Genomic DNA, 22,802 nt, shown 5'->3' on the forward strand with positions numbered 1-22,802 from the left:
ACGAGTACGCACGCACACGCACGTGTACACACGAGTACACACACACACACGCACGTGTACACACGAGTACACACACACACGTGTACACATGAGTACACACACACGCACGCGTACACACGAGTACCCACACACGCACACATGTACACACGAGTACACACACACACGCACGTGTACACATGAGTACACACACACACACGTGTACACACGAGTACACACACACGTGTACACATGAGTACACACACACGCACGCATACACATGAGTACACATACACGCACGTGTACACACGAGTACACACACACACACGCACGTGTACACACGAGTACACACACACACGTGTACACATGAGTACACACACACGCACGCGTACACACGAGTACCCACACACGCACACATGTACACACGAGTACACACACACGCACGTGTACACATGAGTACACACACACACGTGTACACACGAGTACACACACACGTGTACACATGAGTACACACACACGCACGCATACACATGAGTACACACACACGCACGTGTACACACGAGTACACACACACGCACGTGTACACACGAGTACACACACACACGCACGTGTACACACGAGTACACACACACACGCACGTGTACACACGAGTACACACACACACGCACGAGTACACACGAGTACACACACACACACACGTGTACACACGAGTACACACACACACGCACGTGTACACACGAGTACACACACACACGCACGTGTACACACGAGTACACACACACACACACGTGTACACACGAGTACACACACACACGCACGAGTACACACGGCGCCCCCCGCGTCACGCGAGAGAGGGGCGCCCCCCCCCCCCCCCGCGTCACGTGAGAGAGGGGAGCCCCCCCCCCGCGTCACGCGAGAGAGGGGCGCCCCCCCCGCGTCACGTGAGAGAGGGGAACCCCCCCGCGTCACGTGAGAGAGGGGCGCCCCCCCGCGTCACGTGAGAGAGGGGCTCCCCCCCCCACGTCACGTGAGAGGGGCTCCCCCCGCTGTCGCCGCTCGGCGTCTGAGCTTGCGGGGTGGTGCCGTGGTGTGCCGCCCTGGGGGGTGAGGGGGACGACCGCCCCTAGCGGCAGCTGTCCCTGTGCAGCACGAGGTGGCTGAGATATGTTCAGCTGATTGTTGTTGTTGTCGTTGTTGTCGTTGTCGTCATCTTCGTTGTCGTTGATGTTGTTGTTGTCGTCATTGTTGTTGTCGTCTTAGTTGTCGTCGTTGATGTTGTTGTTGTTGTCATCGTCATTGTCGTCGTTGTTGATGTTGTCGTTGTTGTCGTTCATGTTGTTGTCATTGTCATTGTCGTCGTTGATGTTGTTGTCATTGTCGTCGTAGTTGTTGTTGTGGTCGTTGTCGTCATTGTTGTCGTTATCGTTGTTGTCGTCATTGTCGTTGTCATCGTCATTGTCATCATTGTCGTTGTCATTATTGTTGTTGTTGTCATTGTCATCATTGTCGTTGTTGTTGTCATTGTCGTCGTAGTTGTTGTTGTGGTCGTTGTCGTCATCGTTGTCGTCATCGTTGTTGTCATTGTCATCATTGTCGTTGTCATTATTGTTGTCGTTGTCGTCATTGTCGTTGGTATTATTGTCATCGTTGTCGTCATTGTTGTTGTCATTGTTGTCGTTATCGTTGTTGTCGTCATTGTCGTCGTAGTTGTTGTTGTGGTCGTTGTTGTCATTGTCATCATTGTCGTTGTCATTATTGTTGTCGTTGTTGTCATTATTGTTGTCGTTGTTGTCGTGGTTGTTGTCATCGTTGTCGTCATTGTTGTCGTTATCGTTGTTGTTGTCATTGTCATCATTGTCGTTGTCATTATTGTTGTCGTTGTTGTTGTCATCGTTATCGTTGTTGTTGTCATTGTCATCATTGTCGTTGTCATTATTGTTGTCGTTGTTGTCGTTGTTGTTGTCGTCGTCGTTGTCGTCGTCATCGTCGTCGTCGTCGTCGTCGTCGTGGTTCTCATTCCCGTCGTGTGGCGGCGTGCTTAGACGTGGACGAGTGCTCGCGGCGCCGGCAGCTGTGCGACAACGGGCTGTGCCGCAACACCCCCGGCAGCTACAGCTGCTCCTGCCCCGGCGGCTTCCTCTTCCACGCCGAGTCCGACACGTGCGAGGGTAAGGTTCGCTCCCGGAGCGCGGCTCCTCTGCACCGACGCCCTCTTCATTCCGCGCGGCCACGCGGCCACACGGACTCACGGTCACACGGTCACACGGTCACACGGCCACGTGACCACACGGACTCCTGACCACACGGACTCCTGGCCACACGGCCACACGGACTCAAGGACTCCCGGCCACACGGACTCACAGACTCACGGTCACACGGACTCCTGGCCACGCGGCCACACGGACTCACGGACTCCTGGCCACGCGGCCACACGGCCACATGGCCTTACGGCCTCACGGACTCACGGACTCACGGTCACACGGACTCCTGGCCACACGGCCACACGGCCACACGGACTCCCGGCCACGCGGCCACACGGACTCACGGTCACACGGCCACATGAGGCCTACCACTTTGAAAACGCCCCCACCCCCCCCCCCTCAGACGATATTTGTCCATCAGCATATTAGCAGCACTAATCTGGTCCTAGAGGGGGCAGAATATTTGTGACCTGGCAAGGAGGACTGGCACGCGAAACTAAACTAAGACAAACATTTTTTAATTTCACCAGGTAAGGTCCCCACAGAAGCGACCTGTGCCATCACGAATGATCGCTCAGCGAAGTGGGCTCATCATCATCATTGTCATCATCACGTGGACATTTCTAGCAGCCACATACTCTGAACGCGCGATGTTGGTTCTAAATGTGGAGGGAAAAACCGGAGGACCTGGAGAAAAATCCACACGACCAAGGCGGAGGGAGAAACACGCACGACCTCTCGTATACCAGGCGAGGTAGTTAATATCTCCTCGTCACCGCAGCGCCCTTACTCCGTTACACCACAACCTTGTGTGGCGTAACAGGGTCAACGTTCAGAGTCAACGTACTTCAAATATTTATTTTAACGCCTCCGGAAAGGACTTGCTTAGCACAGTCAAAAACAAATCTTGGAAACGCGCATGCACGCACCAACGCATGCGGACACGTGGGCACGTGGGCACGCACGTGGGCACGTGGGCACGTGGGCACGCACGTGGGCACGTGGGCACGCACGTGGGCACGTACGTGGGCACGTGCGCGCGCGTTTGCGTTGCGTTTGATTGACGCCGCTCTCTTGCAGTAGCCGAGGGCCCACGGGGAGTGTTTGGGGGGGGGGCTCCTGTGGGGTTTTTGCTGCATCGTGGAACGGCTCCCACGCCCCCACGCCCCCCCCCTCCCCGCCCGCCCCCCCCCCCCTCCATTTTCGCCCCGTGAGGCCGTGAAAAAGTTGGCGGGGAGTGGGCAGAGAGGAATGTCTGGCGGGCTCCGGGAGTGGCGGCCGCGTGAACTCGCCGAAGCTTTCCTTGAGAAAATGAACGCCGCCACGCGAGTCCGGCTCCTACCGCGGCAGCTCCGTGCCAGGGTTTTGGTTTTTTTTGTTTTCCCCCCCCCACGTCGATTGGCGATGTGGAGAGCGAAGTCCAGGTGCCTGCTTGGGGGAAAGTCCGCCCCTGGGTTTGCGGCGAGGTGAATTGACAATTACAAATACAAAACTGCGCTCTGGATTCCCGCTCTAATGATCTCAGACTTTATTGTCATCTGCGAATAATTCCAGCCACCTGAATACGACGCTTTTATTGTAACACACTGCGGGAGTCCAAACGGGAAACGTCACCATGGCTTTTGCTGGGTTTTTCTTGCAATACGCTCCAGGTTCCTCAATGTGAAACTCCGCTCCTGATATTGTTATTATGGTTTGTTGTTGTTGTTATACATATTCTTAGTTATTTTTTATTGTTTTATATATATTTTATTATTTTGTCGTTTCCCTTCAACGTGACTTTACCGAAAGAACTAAGAATATGAATCACTGCAGTCACGAAAGCTTTAAATCAAAATTTATTGTTGTTGTTGTTGATGTTGCTATTAAGACCCTACCCGGGGCTCCGGAATCGACTATACTCCACAGGGGGCATTTCACGAAAGAAAGAAAGAAGGTCAAATCGCTCGAGATTCCTGAAAACTTTTCTCAGTGGCAAGGCGGAGGGATGGCGGGGCAGGACGCGAGCGGACGAGCGGGCGGGCGGGAACCAAACCAAAAAAAACCCCCGGCATATCTGCGTAATTATTTTAAAACGCAACAAGTTCCGACGGGGGGAAACAAATACGGTTCAAGCAACAAAGCGGAATGATGTCGGCGGGCTAATAGCGGCCAAGGAGGAGGGGAGGGGGGGGTGGTGTCGCGGCCGCCGCACGAGCAGATGTGGGAAGTTGGCCGCGGTGGGCGACTTTGGGGTTTTTGCGGGCGGCGGCGGCGGCGTCGGCGGCCCAGACAATGGGGCCTCTGTGAGCGCAGCGACCGGGCGGGGGGAGGGGAAGGGGGGGAGGGGGAAGGGGGGAGGGGAAGGGGGGGGAGGAGATGGGAAGGGGGGGGAGAGGGGATGGGGAAGGGGGGGAGGAGAGGGGAAGGGGGGAGAGGGAAGGGGGGAGAGGGGAGGGGGAAGGGGGGGAGGAGAGGGGAAGGGGGGGGAGAGGGGAGGGGGGTGGGGAAGGGGGGGGAGAGGAAGGGGGGGGAGAGGGGGGGAAGGGGGGAGAGGGGAAGGGGGGGAGAGGGGGGGGAAGGGGGGAGAGGGGAGGGGGAGAGGGGGAGAGGGGAAGGAGGGGGAGGAGGGGGAGGAGAGGCGAAGGGGGGGGGAACAACAACAACAACCACCACCACCACCACACTGCAGATCACAACAACACCACCAAGTAATGGTGAGGTCATCACTCTACGTCTCACCGCAGTGGAGAGTGGGGAGTGGTAGCGCGGCGGGTTCCCGAGTTCGATTCCCGCCCACCGGTGCCGCGCCTCCCCTAGGTCGACTCAGCCATCAAACGAGTATCCTGGTCCGGTGTGTGGCCACCATCGGGGAGACAAAGGCGGCCGGGCGTGGTGCTGTCCACCCCCCCCCCCCCCCCCATCGCGTGCCACGGTTCCGGCCCTTCACAGGTGGTGCTGCTGGCTCTCCGATGGCCCTTGCCGTGAGAGTCTGTCGAAGGCTACGCGGGGGACCTTTGTCTTTGTGTGTCGCCGCAGATGTGGATGAGTGTGAATCGAGCCCCTGCGTCAACGGCGTCTGCAAGAACACGCCGGGATCCTTCGTGTGCGAGTGCCCCTCCACCAGCAAGCTGGACGCCACGGGCACCATCTGTGTCGGTACGGGCATGCGGATTGGGTGGGCTGGTGGGTCGGTGGGTGAGTGAGTAGCTGGGTGGGTGGGTGAGTATCTGAGTGGGTGGGTGAGTGGGTGAGTGAGAAGTTGAGTGGGTGAGTGAGTGGCGGAGTTGGTTGGTGGTTGAGCCGCCGAGTGAGGAGTGGGTGACTGTGTTTGTGAGCGAGTGGCCGAGTGAGCCGGCGAGTGGCTTGGCGAGAGGGTGAGTAGCTGGGTGGGTGGGTGAGTATCTGGGTGGGTGGGTGAGTGGGTGAGTGAGTGGCGGAGTTGGTTGGTGATTGAGCCGCCGAGTGAGGAGTGGGTGACTGTGTTTGTGAGCGAGTGGCCGAGTGAGCCGGCGAGTGGCTTGGCGAGAGGGTGAGTAGCTGGGTGGGTGGGTGAGTATCTGGGTGGGTGGGTGAGTGGGTGAGTGAGTGGCGGAGTTGGTTGGTGATTGAGCCGCCGAGTGAGGAGTGGGTGACTGTGTTTGTGAGCGAGTGGCCGAGTGAGCCGGCGAGTGGCTTGGCGAGAGGGTGAGTAGCTGGGTGGGTGGGTGAGTATCTGGGTGGGTGGGTGAGTGGGTGAGTGAGTGGCGGAGTTGGTTGGTGATTGAGCCGCCGAGTGAGTGAGTGGGTGACTGTGTTTGTGAGCGAGTGGCCGAGTGAGCAGGCGAGTGGCTTGGCGAGAGGGTGAGCGTGAGCGAGCGTCCCAGCGCCTGAATGAGCGGGTGAGTTTCTTCCTCCTGTCACGTGGCCACGCACCACGGACAGTCCTCCAGCCATCTTCGCTCTCTACCCCCCTCCCCCCTCTCCTATTCTCTATCCACCTCATCGCTCCTCCCCCGGCAGACAGCACCAAGGGCACTTGCTGGCTGAATATCATCGAGAGCCGCTGCGAGGTGAACATCAACGGCGCCACCCTCAAGTCCGAGTGCTGCTCCACGCTCGGAGCCGCCTGGGGCAGCCCCTGCGAGCCCTGCGAGATCGGTGGGCACGTGGGGGACCACGTGGGGGTGGGGGGGTGGGGGGCACGTGAGGGACCACGTGGGGGGGGGGCACGTGAGGGACCACGTGGGGGGGAGTGGAGGTCACGTGAGGGACCACGTGGGGGGGGGGCACGCTAGGGAACACGTGGGGGGGGCACGTGAGGGACCACGTGGGGGGGGGCACGTGAGGGACCACGTGGGGGGGCACGTGAGGGACCACGTGGGGGGGCACGTGAGGGACCACGTGGGGGGGGCACGCTAGGGACTACGTGGGGTGGGGGGCACGTGAGAGACCACGTGGGGGGCACGCTAGGGAACACGTGGGGGGTGGGGGCACGTGAGGGACCACGTGGGGGTGGGGGGCACGTGAGGGACCACGTGGGGTGGGGGGGGCACGTGAGGGACCGCGTGAGGGACCACGTGGGGGGTGGGGGGCACGCTAGGGACCACGTGGGGGGTGGGGGGCACGCTAGGGACCACGTGGGGGGGGGGCACGTGAGGGACCACGCTAGTGACCACGTGAGGCTTGTGTGAGTGTGTGTATGAGTGTGTGAGTGCGTTGTGTGCAGCTGCAGTGTGGCGGTGTAGCGCTGCGAACCCAGCGAGACACGGGTTCGATTCCCGCTCGCGGCCAACGCCCAGTGACGACCCATCTGAACCGGTCCTGGGCCTCCTCCTCCCCTAGGTCGACTCAGCCTCAAATCAGTCACTGGTGCGGTGGTGCAGACATCGCCGCTGGGGGGGGGAGACAAAGGCGGCCGGGCGTGGTGCTGTACCCCCCACCCGCCTCGTGCGGCACGGTGCCGGCCTTCGTAGGCGCCCGCTATCACCCCTTGCCCCAACAGTGTGCGAAGGGCTACGCGTGTAGGGGACCTTTGTCTTTTGTGTCCCGGCTGCAGATCCCCTGTGCCGGCGAGGCTTCTCCAGGTCACGTGGCGCTGTCTGCGAAGGTAAAAAAAAAACACACCAGACAAAACTCTCCACGGCCATCGCCACCGCCCGCCGGCCTTGGTTTATCCACTGCTGGATGTCGGCGCCCTCCACACAGCCGGGCCCCGGGGCACGGTCCGTGTCGATCTCGCGGGGTCGAACGAGCCGACCTCACCTCCTGCCACTGGTGACCGGGCAGAGCACGTCGATGGGCTCGCTGGCGCTTGAGAGCCCGGTTTTAATCACAACTCGGTCTGCCTGGGTCTCCGTGTGACTCTCTGGGGGGGGGTCTACGCGAGTCTATGGGTCTCTATGCAGGTCTATAGGTCTCTCTGTGAGTCTATGGGTGTCTGCGTGAGTCTTTGAGTCTCTATGTGAGTTTACGGGTCTCTGTGTGGGTGTATATGGGTCTCTGTGTGAGTCTATGGGTCACTGTGTGGGTCTCTATGGGCCTCTACGTGAGTCTATGGGTCTCTATGGGTCTCTATTGCGAGTCCATGGGTATCTGTATGGGTCTCTATGGGTCTATATATGAGTCTATGGGTCTCTATGTGGGTCTCTATGGGTCTCTGTGTGAGTATATGGGTCTCTACATGGGTCTCTATGTGGGTCTCTATGGGTCTCTATGTGTGTCTATGGGTCTTTGTGTGAGTGTTTATGGGTCTTTATGTGAGTATATGGGTCTCTGTGTGGGTCTCTATGGGTCTCTGTGTGAGTCTATGGGTCTCTATGTGAGTCTGTGGGTCTCTGTGTGAGTCTATGGGTCTCTGTGTGAATCTATGGGTCTCTGTGTGAGTCTATGGGTTTCTGTGGAGTCTATGGGTCTCTGCGATTCTATGGGTCTCTGTGTGAGTCTATGGGTCTCTGTGTGAGTCTATGGGTCTCTGTGGAGTCTATGGGTCTCTGCGATTCTATGGGTCTCTGTGTGAGTCTATGGGTCTCTGTGTGAGTCTCTATGGGTCTCTGTGTGAGTCTATGGGTCTCTATGCGATTCTATGGGTCTCTATGCTGGTCTCTATGACTCTCTACGTGCCCCTATGCGGCACACAGACACCCATAGGTTGGAACCCCCCCCCCCCCTCGCCGGCTCCCCCTCTCGTCACCCCCGACCTCTTGACCTCTGACCCCACCCAGGCAGAGCACTCTATCTATGCGCCCATCCCGGACAAACCCGATGAGCTGGCAAGCTCTATGTCCCGCGCCCCCGCCCCCCGCGCAGCGTCCGCTTGCGCGCCCCGCGAGACGCCGATTGACTCGGGCAAACCCCTTCAGGCGCTCGCTCGCCTCAACGTCGCCAACGCGTCGTTCCGCTCCGTGCAGACGTCAACGAGTGCGACATCTTCTCGGGCATCTGCGTGAGCAGCCATTGCATCAACACCCCAGGGTCCTTCCGCTGCGACTGCCCGCCGGGACTCACGCTCGACGCCTCGGGGCGCGCCTGCGTCGGTGAGGACGCCGCCGCCGCCGCCGCCGCTGCTGCTGGATGGACGAGCCCGCTCACACGCACACACACATACATATACACACACATACATATACATATACACACATATACACACATACATATACACGCACACACATACACATACATACACATACATATACACACATACACATACATATACACATACACACATACACACACACATACACTCACACACACATACACTCACACATACACACATACACATACACTCACACACACACATACACACATACACACACATACACACACATACACATACATATACACGCACACACATACACATACACACACATACACACACATACACATACATACACATACACACACATACACACACATACACACATACACACACATACATACACACATACACATACACACATACACATACATACACTCACACACACATACACACATACACTCACACACATACACATACACTCACACACTCACACTCACACATACACACACACTCACACACACATACACACATACACATACACACATACACATACATACACATACACACATACATATATATACACTCACACATACACACACACACACCCCGCCGTGACCGTGACCGCTACACCCCACCCAGCTGCACCACCACCCCCACCACCACCCCCTACCACCCACCACTCTCAACAATCACGACGGCTAGGGAGCACCACAATCCCTCGCACGGCGCCGCACAACACCGCACCGTGCCACACCGTATCACGCCACACCAGACCACACCACACCACACCGTATCACGCCAGACCACACCACACCACACCGCACCACACAACAGCGACGACGACCACGGCGGTCGACCACCTAAACGGCGTCACGTGTCACCCCCCACGTCACCCCTCCCCCACGTCACCCCCCCCCTCACGTCACCCCCCTCCCCCACCTCCCCCCCTCCCCCACGTCACCCCTCCCCCCACGTCACCCCCCACGTCACCCCCCACCCTCCCCCCCCAGACCTGCGCCTGGAGTCGTGCTTCCTGACGCACGACGAGGACTCTGTGGAGTGCGGCGCCCTGGGGGCCCCGCGCCTGCGTAGTGACGTGTGCTGCTGCTCCCTGGGGGCCGCGTGGGGCCGCCACTGCGACGGGTGCCCCCCCGCCGGCTCCGACGACTTTGAGCGCCTCTGCCCACGTGGGCCAGGGTTCTCCAGCCGCGGGGACTTCACCACGGGACGGCAGCTCTTCAAGGGTAAGCACGGGCGAGCCCCCCACCCCGCGTGGGCCCCCCCCCCGCCCGTGCAGGCCCCCCAGCCCGTGCGGGCCCCCCCCCGGGCTTTCGATTGGTTGCGGTTGGCTACGTACGACGCGAAAGAGCTTCAACGCGTACACGTGTACGTACGTACACGTGTACACGTGTATGTACGTGTACACACACGTACGTACACGTGTACACACACGTGTACGTACGCGTGTGTATGCGTATGTACGTGCGTGCGTACAAAGACATAGATCCCCCGTGTAGCCTTAGCAGACTGCAGGGGCAAGTGCTGTTAGCGAGCAGCACCTGTGAAGGCCGGTAACGGCACACGAGGGGGGTGGGTGGCCAGCAACCACGCCCGGCCGCCTTTGTCTCCCCCAGTAACGATGTTTACTACACACCGCACCAGGTACTCGTTTGAGGCTGAGTCCACCTAGGGGAGGCCCCGGGACCGGTTCAGATAACCGTCACCGGTGTTGGCCGTGAGCAGGGAATCGAACTCGGATCGCCGTGTTCATAGCGCAGCCTGGCGCTGAACGCTACGCTCCCGACCCTACCCGGCGTTGGCACGGTTACTTGGTCATCATTCCGCAGAGTCGGCGAATCGAGCGCCGGCGGTTGTCCGGCGGATGTCCTCGCCATAGCAACGTGGAATCTCCACCGCCGGCACCCGCAGGGGCTCGTGGCGCTCCGTCCGCGCGGCGCTCAGCGCCGGTGTCCGACGTTTCGCCACGCGGGCGCCGGTAGCTGCTTCAGGAGCTGAATTGTCCCGGCCGCGTGAAGCCACCCCGGTCGGCTCCGTCAGGGGCTCCCTGCGACAGCTTCAGCTCCCTCCGGGTTGCTTTACAACGGGGGAGGAGGTGGAGGAGGTGGAGGAGGAGGAGGAGGTGGAGGAGGAGGTGGAGGAGGAGGAGGAGGTGGAGGAGGAGGTGGAGGAGGAGGAGGAGGTAGAGGAGGAGGAGGAGGTGGAGGAGGAGGTAGAGGAGGTGGTGGTGGAGGAGGAGGAGGAGGTAGAGGAGGAGGAGGTGGTGGAGGGGAGAGAACAGGGTGGGGGGAATATTTTCAGGAGCTCAGCCCTGGACAGCTCCACCTGACATGATTATCATGCCCTCACCTTGGCAACCTCCACCCCCCCCCCACAACGCTCCCTCACCTCTTCCACCTCCTCCCCCCCTCCTCTATGACCGACCCTCTCTCCTTCCCCCCCCCCTTCTACCCCCCCCCTTCCCCCCATACCCCTCTTCTCCCCTCCATCCCTCTCCCATGCCCCCCCCCTTCCCCCACCCCCCCATGCCCCCCCCTCCCTCCCCACTCTCCCCCCACCCCCCCTGGCAGACATTAACGAGTGCAAGGTGTTCAGCAGCCTGTGCCACAGTGGGCGCTGCCGCAACACCATCGGCAGCTTCAAGTGCCGCTGCGACAGCGGATTCGCTCTCGACACCGAGGAGAGGAACTGCACCGGTTGGTGACATGGGCGGGGGGGGCCCGTGGGGGGCATTGGGGAGGTGTAGGGGAGAGAATGTTGGGGGGGGGGGTGGTACAGCTTCCGAAAACACAAATACAGGCTGCTGGTTCAAAAAACAAACGTTATGAAAATGTATACGGGACGATCATCAATATTCTTGGTTCTTTCGGTAAAGTCACGTAGAATGGAGGTAATGAGATAATAAAAAAATAATACGTAATAAAATTAAATTCTCACGACGTTTCGGCCACTACGCAGGCAGCCGTCCTCAGTTGAAGAACGGAGCTGTCGGATAGACAGCCTCCTAATGAGTCGATCAATGTTAATGGGAACAGAACGGATGATACAGTGTAAGCATGATAACAAATTGTGTGTTGGTAGCTTCGAAAAAGTCAAAGAGTCTCTTCAAATTTGTTGCTTGGGTCTTTCGCTAAAGTCACGTCGATGGGTTCAAATTGATGAAAATAAAATGAACAAAATCAAACTACGACGTTTTGATCGATTCAAAAAGTGGAGTTTGAAAACCGGAGGTCCTGGAGAATAATCCACGCGACCACGGGGAGAGAGAGAGACATGCGCAGACTGCAAATATACTGCAGCCGTTCTAGATTTGAAGCTTTCGTGACTGCAAGGATCCACACTCTTTGGTTCTATTCGCTAAAGTCACCACGTAGGTAAAAAAATAAAACAACATAAAAATCACGACGTTTCGGCCACAACACAAGTGGCCTTCATCAGGTGAAGGGACCGTGCTGTCACGAAGACAGCGTTGGAATCAAGAAAGTCAAGCCAGGTCGTGTCCTTTAAGCTGTGTGGGAGGGAACCAAACGCTTTGACAAAGGAATTGGCATAAAGTGCTGATCGATCACCTAAAGTGCTGATTGAACACTTAACACCGGTTGGGGGGGGGAGGGGAATTTGACAATGCAAGCGTTGTGTTGAAGGGAAATAAGCTGCTGTGAAAGTTTGGAATATCACTACTGGATAAATAAACTGTACCATTGAAATTAGTTTAATGGTTGGTATGATTTAGAACATCTTTCCAATGATTGATTGATTTGAAACCATCTTCTCGGTTGAAATTGTGTCTGTGTTTGTAAATATGAATTGCCTCGTGGACAAATCTCTGATGATATCCTGTGGGTTTGCAAAGGACTTGGTTATCGGAGAACACTATATCTTGATCACCCACAGCGTTGTAACAGTGATCAGCTACGGCAGAAGAATTCGTTCTGCCGTGTTTCAAATCTGATTTGTGCTCGCGAATTCGGTCAGAGACATGTTACTTCGTCTCCCCAGCGTCGATAAGAGTAAGGACGGACTCCACGTCCTACTGCATACCAGGCAAGGTGGTTAACATCTGACCAAGGGGAGAGAGCAAGATAGAGGGATAGAGTCAAATCGTTTAGTTTAGTAGTTCAGCAATGACAATACTCATCGGGAAATATTGTCTTGCTACCCGTATGGTTAGTGTTAGTCTATGGGTAGTGTTGAGTCTATTGGTAGTGTTAGTCTATGGGTAATGTTGAGTCTATGGGTAGTGTGAGTCGATGGGTAGTGTTGAGTCTATGGGTAGTGTTGAGTCTATTGGTAGTGTTAGTCTATGGGTAATGTTGAGTCTATGGGTAGTGTGAGTCTATGGGTAGTGTTGAGTCTATGGGTAGTGTTAGTCTATGGTTAGTGTTAGTCTATGGGTAGTGTTAGTCTATGGGTAGTGTTAGTCTATGGCCAATATGTATATTGAACTTCTTTCGCACCATACGTAGCCGGCCTTGCTAATTGCAGTTGCAGTGGGGAAGGACATCAAACTAATCACGCAAAGCAGTTCTAAACGAATGAGTTTGTCAATCTAGATGATGATGGTGATGATGATTATGGTGATGATGGTGATGATGATGATGGTGATGATGATGGTAATGATGATGATGGTGATGGTGATGATGGTGATGATGATGGTGATGATGATGGTGATGATAATGATGGTGATGATGATGATGGTGATGATGGTGATGGTGATGATGATTATGGTGATGATGGTGATGATGATGGTGATGATAATGATGGTGATGATGATGGTGATGATGATGATGATGGTGATGATGGTGATGATGATGGTGATGATGATGGTGATGATGATGATGGTCATGATGATGGTGATGATGATGATGGTCATGATGATGGTGATGATGATGATGGTGATGATGATTATGGTGATGATGATGATTTAAAAGTGCAGGAGAGCTCCATAGTGGCTTCCTAAGACGGACGCAGCAGCCGTTCCGAGCGCGCTGCACAATGCGTTGACTGTATATGTCCGATGGCTTGTTACAAGTGGTGTGCAGTGGTGTGTAGTGTATAGTGTAGTATATCGTGCAGTGAGTGTAGTGTGCATTGTAGTGTATAGTAGTGTATAGTAGTGTAGTGTATAGTAGTGTAGTGTATAGTGTAGTGTATAGCAGTGTAGTGTATAGTAGTGTAGTGTATAGTAGTGTAGTGTATAGTAGTGTATAGTGTATAGTAGTGTAGTGTAGTGTATAGCAGTTTAGTGTATAGCAGTATAGTGTATAGCAGTGTAGTGTATAGTAGTGTAGTGTATAGTGTAGTGTATAGCAGTGTAGTGTATAGTAGTGTAGTGTATAGTAGTGTAGTGTATATTGTAGTGTATAGTGTAGTGTATAGTGTAGTGTATAGTGTAGTGTATATTAGTGTAGTGTATAGTAGTGTAGTGTATAGTGTAGTGTATAGTGTAGTGCATAGTATAGTGTAGTGTATAGTAGTGTATAGTGTAGTGTATAGTAGTGTAGTGTATAGTAGTGTAGTATATAGTGTAGTGTATAGTAGTGTAGTGTATGGTAGTGTAGTGTATAGTGTAGTGTATAGTAGTATATAGTGTAGTGTATAGTGTAGTGTATAGTGTAGTGTATAGTGTATAGCAGTGTAGTATATAGTGTAGTGTATAGTAGTATAGTGTAGTGTATAGTGTATAGTAGTGTATAGTGTAGTGTATAGTCTATAGTAGTGTAGTGTTTATAACATCTGAAAGCGCCGCGCGATGCGTTGACGACCGCCCTTTGTTCGCCGGCCGGCCGAAATCCGCTGGCGCTGCTGCGAGCGTGGACCGGGAGTGTCACGTGACGATGGCCTACGGCTCCTTGGCGTGATCGGCGAGGTGACCGTGGTTCATTCTGTCGTGTAACTCCGGTGCGTTGTCGTTGTCGTTGTTGTTGATGTTGTTGATGTTGTTGTTGATGTTGTTCTTTGCCGCTTGCGCCGCGCCAGACATTGACGAGTGCCACATCTCGCTGGACGTGTGTGGACACGGCGTCTGTGTGAACACGCCGGGCAGCTTCGAGTGCGAGTGCATGGAGGGCTATGAGAGCGGCTTCATGATGATGAAAAACTGCATGGGTGAGTTCGGCTGTAGACGCTCTCATAGACTCACACTACCCATAGACTCAACACTACCCATAGACTCAACGCTGCCCATAGACTCAACACTGCCCATAGACTCAACACTGTCCATAGACTCAACACTACCCATAGACTCAACGCTGCCCATAGACTCAACACTACCCATAGACTAACACTGCCCATAGACTCAACACTGCCCATAGACTAACACTGCCCTTAGACTCAACACTGCCCATAGACTAACACTACCCATAGAATCAACACTACCCAAAGACTCAACACTACCAATAGAATCAACACTACCCATAGACTCAACACTATCCATAGACTCAATACTACCCATAAACTCTACACTGCCCATAGACTCAACAATGCCCATAGACTCACACTACCCATAGACTCAGCACTAGCCATAGACTAACACTGCCCATAGACTAACACTACCCATAGACTCAACACTGCCCATAGACTCAACACTACCCACAGACTCAACACTGCCCATAGACTCAACACTGCCCATAGACTCAACAATGCCCATAGACTCACACTACCCATAGACTCAGCACTAGCCATAGACTAACACTGCCCATAGACTCAACACTGCCCATAGACTCACACTGCCCATAGACTCAACACTGCCCATAGACAACACTTCCCATATACTCAACACTACCCATAGACTAACACTTCCCATAGACTCAACACTACCCATAGACTCAACACTGCCCATAGACTCAACACTGCCCATAGACTCAACACTGCCCATAGACTCACACTGCCCATAGACCCAACACTGCCCAATGACTCACACTACCCATAGACTCAACACCACCCATAGACTAACACTGCCCATAGACTCAACACTGCCCATAGACTCAACACTGCCCATAGACTCACACTACCCATAGACTCAACACTACCCATAGACTAACACTGCCCATAGACTAACACTGCCCATAGACTCAACACTGCCCATAGACTCAACACTGCCCATAGACTCACACTGCCCATAGACTCAACACTGCCCATAGATTCAACACTGCCCATAGACTCACACTACCCATAGACTCAACACTACCCATAGACTAACACTGCCCATAGACTAACACTGCCCATAGACTCAACACTACCCATAGACTAACACTACCCATAGACTCAACACTGCCCATACACTCAACACTACCCATAGACTAACACTGCCCATAGACTCAACACTGCCCATAGACTAACACTGCCCTTAGACTCAACACTGCCCATAGACTAACACTACCCATAGACTCAACACTACCCAAAGACTCAACACTACCAATAGAATCAACACTACCCATAGACTCAACACTATCCATAGACTCAATACTACCCATAAACTCTACACTGCCCATAGACTCAACACTGCCCATAGACTCAACACTGCCCATAGACTCAACAATGCCCATAGACTCACACTACCCATAGACTCAGCACTAGCCATAGACTAACACTGCCCATAGACTAACACTACCCATAGACTCAACACTGCCCATAGACTCAACACTACCCACAGACTCAACACTGCCCATAGACTCAACACTGCCCATAGACTCAACAATGCCCATAGACTCACACTACCCATAGACTCAGCACTAGCCATAGACTAACACTGCCCATAGACTCAACACTGCCCATAGACTCACACTGCCCATAGACTCAACACTGCCCATAGACAACACTTCCCATATACTCAACACTACCCATAGACTAACACTTCCCATAGACTCAACACTACCCATAGACTCAACACTGCCCATAGACTCAACACTGCCCATAGACTCAACACTGCCCATAGACTCACACTGCCCATAGACCCAACACTGCCCAATGACTCACACTACCCATAGACTCAACACTACCCATAGACTAACACTGCCCATAGACTCAACACTGCCCATAGACTCAACACTGCCCATAGACTCACACTACCCATAGACTCAACAATGCCCATAGACTCACACTACCCATAGACTCAGCACTAGCCATAGACTAACACTGCCCATAGACTAACACTACCCATAGACTCAACACTGCTCATAGACTCAACACTACCCACAGACTCAACACTGCCCATAGACTCAACACTGCTCATAGACTCAACAATGCCCATAGACTCACACTACCCATAGACTCAGCACTAGCCATAGACTAACACTGCCCATAGACTCAACACTGCCCATAGACTCACACTGCCCATAGACTCAACACTGCCCATAGACAACACTTCCCATATACTCAACACTACCCATAGACTAACACTTCCCATAGACTCAACACTACCCATAGACTCAACACTGCCCATAGACTCAACACTACCCATAGACTCAACACTGCCCATAGACTCAACACTGCCCATAGACTCAACACTGCCCATAGACTCACACTGCCCATAGACCCAACACTGCCCAATGACTCACACTACCCATAGACTCAACACTACCCATAGACTAACAGTGCCCATAGACTCAACACTGCCCATAGACTCAACACTGCCCATAGACTCACACTACCCATAGACTCAACAATGCCCATAGACTCACACTACCCATAGACTCAGCACTAGCCATAGACTAACACTGCCCATAGACTAACACTACCCATAGACTCAACACTGCTCATAGACTCAACACTACCCACAGACTCAACACTGCCCATAGACTCAACACTGCTCATAGACTCAACAATGCCCATAGACTCACACTACCCATAGACTCAGCACTAGCCATAGACTAACACTGCCCATAGACTCAACACTGCCCATAGACTCACACTGCCCATAGACTCAACACTGCCCATAGACAACACTTCCCATATACTCAACACTACCCATAGACTAACACTTCCCATAGACTCAACACTACCCATAGACTCAACACTGCCCATAGACTCAACACTGCCCATAGACTCAACACTGCCCATAGACTCACACTGCCCATAGACCCAACACTGCCCAATGACTCACACTACCCATAGACTCAACACTACCCATAGACTAACACTGCCCATAGACTCAACACTGCCCATAGACTCAACACTGCCCATAGACTCACACTACCCATAGACTCAACACTACCCATAGACTAACACTGCCCATAGACTAACACTGCCCATAGACTCAACACTGCCCATAGACTCAACACTGCCCATAGACTCACACTGCCCATAGACTCAACACTGCCCATAGATTCAACACTGCCCATAGACTCACACTACCCATAGACTCAACACTACCCATAGACTAACACTGCCCATAGACTAACACTGCCCATAGACTCAACACTGCCCATAGACTAACACTACCCATAGACTCAACACTACCCATAGACTCAACACTACCAATAGACTCAACACTACCCAGTGACTCAACACTACCCATAGACTCAACACTGCCCATAGACTCAACACTGCCCATAGACTCAACAATGCCCATAGACTCACACTACCCATAGACTCAGCACTAGCCATAGACTCAACACTGCCCATAGACTCAACACTCCCCTTAGACTCAACACTGCCCATAGACTCAACACTGCCCATAGACTCAACACTACCCATAGACTCAACACTGCCCATAGACTCAACACTGAACCTCTGATTAGCACGGATGGCTACGTTCGGTGCGAGAGAAGTTCCACACACACGTACGTACGTACGCTGCGCGATGGCACCTCTGTCTCACAAACTTCCGTGACCGTTACGATCATCGTCCAGCATCTGTCCGAAACTTACGTCGTTCGTGGATTTAAAACTAGAAAAATATATTTTTTAATTTTACCAGTTAAGGCCCACTGAGCTATATAGCTGGGTTTGGTGATGACAAATGTTAGCTCAACGAAGTGGGCTTATCATCATCATCATCATGTGGAAATTCATAGCTGCCAACTATCTCTAAACGCGTGATGTTGATGCTAAATGTGGAGGGAGAGAAAGAGAGAGACATGCAGACTCCAAATATACAGCAGCAGCAGGCGTCGGGGTTGCGATCGAGCCCACGACCTCCTGCATACCCGGCGAGGTTGTTAACATCCCCCTAGTCCACCGTGACCATCAACGGACGATCGGACAAGATGGTGAGAAATATGTGCGCTGACCTCTTGACGAGCCGCGGGGTGATTGACCCCCTCCCCCCCCGCCTCATCTCCTCCCCCCCTTCACCACCCACCCCATGCCCATCTCACCGCTCCCCAGACATTAACGAGTGCGAGCGCGATGCCATGTTGTGCCGCGGTGGCACCTGTCTCAACACGGAAGGGAGCTTCCGCTGCGTCTGCCCGCCGGGCCACGGGCTCAACGACGATGGGACCGCCTGCGCTGGTACGGAATCCCCCGCCCCCCCCCCCTAGTCCAGAATCCCCCAGCCCCCCTAGTCCAGAATCCCCCGGCCCCCCCCTAGTCCAGAATCCCCCGGCCCCCCTAGTCCAGAATCCCCCGGCCCCCCCCCCTAGTCCAGAATCCCCCGGCCCCCCCCTAGTCCAGAATCCCCCGGCCCCCCTAGTCCAGAATCCCCCCTAGTCCAGAATCCCCCGGCCCCCCTAGTCCAGAATCCCCCCTAGTCCAGAATCCCCCGGCCCCCCTAGTCCAGAATCCCCCCTAGTCCAGAATCCCCCGGCCCCCCTAGTCCAGAATCCCCCGGCCCCCCCTAGTCCCGACGCGTCTTTTCGCGGATTGTAGGAAACGTCCTCCGTAATTCCGGATGGAGAATCCGGAGCCTGGAATAAGGAAGCTACCGCAATGCGGAGTAGGGAATCCAGAATCCAGTATCTATGACGTGGAATCTGGAATCCGTTGGACATAAATGAAAACCCAGGATCTGGAATTGGTAATCCATAATTTATCATTTAAAATAGAGGATATAGAACTGGTAATCCAGAATGCACAATCAGGAATGCATTATACAGGATCTGGGATTCATAATTTCATAATCCAGGATATATAATTCAAAATCCAAAACCTGGAATCCGCAATCAGTAATCCATAATCTTGGATAGAAAATCCAGAATCTCTCATGCAGAATCTGGCATTCGTAATTAATAATCCAGAATCACAAATCCAGAATCCATATCCTGGGAATCTGGTCCATAATACACAATACAGAACCCGTGATCCCACATCCAGGATTCAAATCCTGGGAATCTGGTCCATAATACACAATACAAAACCCGTGATCACACATCCAGGATCCAAATCCTGGGAATCTGGTCCATAATACACAATACAGAACCCGTGATCACACATCCAGGATCCAAATCCTGGGAATCTGGTCCATAATACACAATACAAGATATTGAACCCAGGATCCAGAATCCATCACTCATGATGCTAAACTAAACTATTTTTTCCTGGCTCTTTCGGTAAAGTCACGTAGAAGGGAAACAATAAAATAATAAAAATATAAAACATATATAAAATATATATTTCAATATTATTTTATTTCCCTTCTACGTGAATTTACCAAAAGAACCAAGAATATGAATCCCTGCTGTCACGAAAGCTTTGAATCAAAATTTTAACTAATTTTTTTTTATTTTACCTGGTAAGGCCCACTGAGCTACGTAGCTATTTTTCAGGCTTAACCTGGGCTACCGCAGACGATAGTTCAACGGCGCAGCTCATCATCATCATCATCGTCACCACGTGTACATTTACAGCAGCAGCCAAATCACTCTAAACGCGTGGTGATGTTGATTCTAAACGTGGAGGGGAAAAATCAACGCGACCGCGGGGAGAGAGAGACACCGCAAACTCCAAACATACAGCAGGCTTCAGGGTCGGGATCGAACCCACAACCTCCTGTATACGAATCGAGGTAGTTAACATCTCCCTTGCAACCACGGTGATTCTGATACGCCCGCCCCTCCGCTGTGCCCCCCGTGTAGACGTGGACGAGTGCTTGCTGAGTGGGAACCTGTGCCGGAACGGGCGCTGTGTGAACATGGTGGGCAAATACCAGTGTGCCTGCAACCCGGGGTACCAGAGCACGGGGGACCGCCAGGGCTGTGTGGGTGAGTGGCTCCCTCATCCTCCTCGCCATCCCTCCCCCGCACACACCACACACACACAGACACCGTGCGTGTCTCACTCAACTCCGCTACACACACTCTCCTGTCTCTCCCCTCTCATCTCACTCCACTCCCCTCCACGCACTCCCATACCTCTCACCTCTCATCCCGCTCCACTCCCCTCCACGCACTCCCCTACCTCTCCCCTCTCATCCCGCTCCACTCCTCTCCACGCACTCTCCTACCTCTCCCCTCTCATCTCACTCCTCGCCACTGGGGAGACAAAGGCGGCCGGGCGTGGTGCTGGCCACCCACCCCCTCGTGTGCCGAGCCGGCCTTCTAGGGTGCTCGCAGACGGCACTTGCCCCTACAATCTGTTAAGGGCTATAAAAGGGGTCTTTGTTTTCGTGCAACTGAATGTATGTGTGTGTGTGGTCGTGTGTGTGTGTGTACGTGTGTGCTCGTGTGTACGTGTGTGTTTGCTCGTGTGTATGTGTACGTGTGTGTGTGTGTACATGTGTGTGTGCGTACGTCTGTGTGTGCTCCTGCGTACGTGTGTGTGTGTACGTGTGTGTGTGTACGTCTGTGTGTGTACGTGTATGTACGTGTGTGTGTTGTGTGTGTTGTGTGTGTATGTGTGTGTTTGTACGTGTGTGTGTGTACGTCTGTGTGTGTGTACGTCTACGTGTGTACGTGTGTGTGTGTACGTGTGTGTGTTGTGTGTGTTGTGTGTGTCACACCAGACATCAACGAGTGCAACATCCGCAATGGGGGCTGCGACCGCTTCTGCACCAACTCTGACGGCAGCTACGAGTGCAGCTGCGACAGCGGCTACGCACTCATGCCCGACAGCCGCTCCTGCACAGGTGTGTCTGTACACAGCTACACAGGTGTGTCTGTGTACACAGCTACACAGGTGTGTCTGTGTACATAGCTACACAGGTGTGTCTGTGTACACAGCTACACAGGTGTGTCTGTACACAGCTACACAGGTGTGTCTGTGTACATAGCTACACAGGTGTGTCTGTGTACACAGCTACACAGGTGTGTCTGTGTACATAGCTACACAGGTGTGTCTGTGTACACAGCTACACAGGTGTGTCTGTACACAGCGACACAGGTGTGTCTGTACACAGCTACACAGGTGTGTCTGTACACAGGTACACAGGTGTGTCTGTACACAGCTACACAGGTGTGTCTGTACACAGCTACACAGGTGTGTCTGTGTACATAGCTACACAGGTGTGTCTGTGTACACAGCTACACAGGTGTGTCTGTGTACACAGCTACACAGGTGTGTCTGTACACAGCTACACAGGTGTGTCCGTACACAGCTACACAGGTGTGTCCGTACACAGCTACACAGGTGTGTCTGTACACAGCTACACAGGTGTGTCTGTACACAGCTACACAGGTGTGTCTGTACACAGCTACACAGGTGTGTCTGTACACAGCTACACAGGTGTGTCTGTACACAGCTACACAGGTGTGTCTGTGTACATAGCTACACAGGTGTGTCTGTACACAGCTACACAGGTGTGTCTGTACACAGCTACACAGGTGTGTCCATACACAGCTACACAGGTGTGTCCGTACACAGCTACACAGGTGTGTCTATACACAGCTACACAGGTGTGTCCATACACAGCTACACAGGTGTGTCCATTCACAGCTACACAGGTGTGTCCATACACAGCTACACAGGTGTGTCTGTACACAGCTACACAGGTGTGTCTGTACACAGCTACACAGGTGTGTCCGTACACAGCTCCACAGGTGTGTCTGTACACAGCTACACAGGTGTGTCTGTACACAGCTACACAGGTGTGTCCATACACAGCTACACAGGTGTGTCTGTACACAGCTACACAGGTGTGTCTGTGTACACAGCTACACAGGTGTGTCCGTACACAGCTACACAGGTGTGTCTGTACACAGCTCCACAGGTGTGTCTGTACACAGCTACACAGG

At 53.6% G+C, this 22,802-nt stretch overlaps 1 protein-coding gene across 1 annotated transcript in view; it reads left to right on the forward strand.

Annotated features, from left to right (window-relative positions):
• LOC116954924 (fibrillin-2-like) overlaps positions 1 to 22,802 on the forward strand; it is a 516,076-nt gene that overhangs the window by 403,367 nt on the left and 89,907 nt on the right. Inside the window, exons 22-32 of the mRNA XM_076052694.1 lie at positions 2,019 to 2,144; positions 5,196 to 5,315; positions 6,159 to 6,296; positions 7,195 to 7,245; positions 8,546 to 8,671; positions 9,684 to 9,917; positions 11,262 to 11,387; positions 14,671 to 14,799; positions 19,021 to 19,146; positions 20,709 to 20,834; positions 21,575 to 21,697. Coding sequence (XP_075908809.1) covers positions 2,019 to 2,144; positions 5,196 to 5,315; positions 6,159 to 6,296; positions 7,195 to 7,245; positions 8,546 to 8,671; positions 9,684 to 9,917; positions 11,262 to 11,387; positions 14,671 to 14,799; positions 19,021 to 19,146; positions 20,709 to 20,834; positions 21,575 to 21,697 — 1,425 coding nt within the window. The remainder of the gene's footprint in view (positions 1 to 2,018; positions 2,145 to 5,195; positions 5,316 to 6,158; positions 6,297 to 7,194; positions 7,246 to 8,545; positions 8,672 to 9,683; positions 9,918 to 11,261; positions 11,388 to 14,670; positions 14,800 to 19,020; positions 19,147 to 20,708; positions 20,835 to 21,574; positions 21,698 to 22,802) is intronic.

This window comes from Petromyzon marinus, chromosome 57 (assembly GCF_048934315.1).
Source record: "Petromyzon marinus isolate PM22_M1 ecotype Great Lakes invasive population chromosome 57, UKy_Petmar_22M1.pri1.0, whole genome shotgun sequence".
Taxonomy (NCBI): Eukaryota; Metazoa; Chordata; class Hyperoartia; order Petromyzontiformes; family Petromyzontidae; genus Petromyzon; species Petromyzon marinus.